This window comes from Macrotis lagotis, chromosome 3 (assembly GCF_037893015.1).
Source record: "Macrotis lagotis isolate mMagLag1 chromosome 3, bilby.v1.9.chrom.fasta, whole genome shotgun sequence".
NCBI classification, from domain to species: domain Eukaryota; kingdom Metazoa; phylum Chordata; class Mammalia; order Peramelemorphia; family Peramelidae; genus Macrotis; species Macrotis lagotis.
The window spans coordinates 300518547-300520915 of NC_133660.1; the positions used below are offsets into that span (position 1 = coordinate 300518547).

At 34.1% G+C, this 2369-nt stretch overlaps 1 protein-coding gene across 1 annotated transcript; it reads left to right on the top strand.

Moving 5' to 3' along the window:
- The first annotated feature begins 1196 nt into the window (after positions 1-1196).
- On the top strand, positions 1197-2126 carry LOC141519637 (olfactory receptor 4P4-like). The gene has a single exon (XM_074231817.1). The coding sequence runs from the start codon at positions 1197-1199 to the stop codon at positions 2124-2126; it is 930 nt and encodes a 309-aa protein (XP_074087918.1).
- Positions 2127-2369: the final 243 nt, after the last annotated feature.

Consider the following 2369-nt stretch of genomic DNA (forward strand, 5'->3'; position numbering starts at 1 on the left):
TTGTATTATTCTTTATCTCTCTCTCTCTCTGTCTCTGTCTGTCTGTCTGTCTGTCTGTCTGTCTGTCTCTCTCTCTCTCTCTCTCTCTGTTACTCTGTCTCTTTCTCTCTCTCTCTCTCTCTCTCTCTTTTGTGTCCCAGACCTAATAGACAATTAATGCTTCAGATAGGAGGGGGGGTTTAGATTGGAAAAAGGAAGCAATTTTGAAATTCTTTGATGGTTAAATGGAACATGATACATGCCTTTGAAGATCCTTACATTTTATTCTCTAGATGCCCTTTATTGGAAGAAAAAAAAAACCCTGTTCTTATCACTTAGTGACAAGATAACTTTTTTAAACCGTTTCTAGATAATAAATTTTTGCATTTTTATTCATCTCATTACTAGTTGGAACTTATAATATTTTTATGAGAAAGTGAGTGTATCTTGATGTGTGTGTGTTTGTGTGTGTGTGTGTGTGTGTGTTCTAATTTGGTTGTTGTTTGGGGTATCAAAACACAAAAATGATTTAATTGAATTTAATCTAATGATTCACTGAGGTATGTTGGATGGAAAATGGCCTGGCAAACCTAATTCTTTTGCTATTGGCTTTTGATATTTCCCTTTAAATGCTTTTACCCTCAATTTCCTAAGTAATTTTGAAATATTAACATTCATACTTAATGTTTATATTTATAATTTTTAGCCCACAAAGAAAGATGAAATTAGAATAGGTTTGTGTTTCATTAAAAGGGTAATATATACATATAAATTATTATTTATTTTCATATTTAATCATATCCATTAAAAGTTATTATGTTCCAATGAACTTTTCATACATCCTAGAAGAGAGAAAAAGGCCCTTTTAATGTTGATATACAATCTGGATCTTCCTAGGCTACTGTTATCCCCTTACAAATGGTGTTGTGTTTTTGGGACCAAAAAGCATTTCAATGAATAAGAAAGAACCATTGGGTGGATAATAAATTTTTGAAACTTTTGGAGGGGATAGATAATACTAAGGGTTTCTTTAATCCTTTATTTAAAAATATAAAGGGAGGTCAGGTTGCAGAACATAGTGTAATTTGCAGTACTAATATGAGATTTGACTTTACATTCACGAAAAAATATGATTTTGATATTAACTAGTCATTATCATGTCCTTTATATTTTCAGGCTAATTAAACTTCTGTATAGGAAATTCTTACTTTCAGTCCATGGAAAATAGTAACAATGTCACTGAATTTATTCTTTTGGGACTTTTCATTGAGGAAGAAATGAAGATATTCACTTTTGCCTTTTTCACAGCCTGTTACTTAGCTATCTTATTAGGGAACTTCATTGTCTTCATCACCATATTCAACAGTCATCTGATTCAGCAACCCATGTACTACTTTCTTTGTCACTTGTCCTTCATTGATACCTGCCTTACTTCTACCACAGCTCCCAGACTGATTAGTGACATAATTGCCTCAAGCAAGACTATCTCTTACAATGGCTGCATGACTCAGCTCTTTGCTTTTCATATATTGGGAGGTGTGGAGATTTTCATCCTGGTGCTAATGGCCTTTGATCGCTATGTTGCCATCTGTAAACCCTTACACTACATGATAATTGTCAACAGGCAGAGATGTAATATGTTGATCGTGCTCGTCTGGTTGGTGGGATTTTGGCATTCTATTGCCCAGCTATTCTTGATCCTCAGGTTACCTTTTTGTGGGCCTAATGTAATAGATCACTTTTTTTGTGATTCAAAACCCCTCTTAAAGCTCGCCTGCACAGACACACAAGTAGCTAGTATTTTAGTCATTGCCAACACTGGAATGTTTGTCTTGACAACTTTTCTTGCTTTGTTGACATCTTATGTCATCATATTATATCATCTCAGGAATCATTCAGCTGAAGGTCGGCGGAAAGCCCTCTCCACCTGTGCTTCCCATTTTATGGTTGTTCTTATGTTTTTTATACCCTGTATCTCCACCTATATCACACCACCCAATTCAAAAGATAATGACAAAGAGTTCTCAGTATTTTATGCCATGATTGCACCTATGCTGAACCCTCTCATCTACACACTTAGAAATGCAGAAATGAAGAATGCCATGAGAAAGGTATGGTGCAAAAATTTAGCTTTGTTATTACAGTGAATTAGAAGTTTTTAATTGTCTGGTTTTTTTTTCTTTTACAATTATGCAGTTAAGAAATAAATATTTGCCCCATGAAATTTTCAGGAATAAACTCTACCTGACTAACAAGTTCCTGAATACCAAAACATGATACACTTCTTGACTTTTTCAGATTTCTCCTGAATGCTTAATGAGATTTCACCTGTCTAGTTTTTCTGGAGGAATTTCTAGTCCAATTGAATATTTTCAATTTTACGTTGGTCT

Excerpts from the sequence above, each read along its gene's own strand:
- LOC141519637 (XM_074231817.1), top strand. The coding sequence starts at position 1,197 with ATGGAAAATAGTAACAATGTCACTGAATTTATTCTTTTGGGACTTTTC.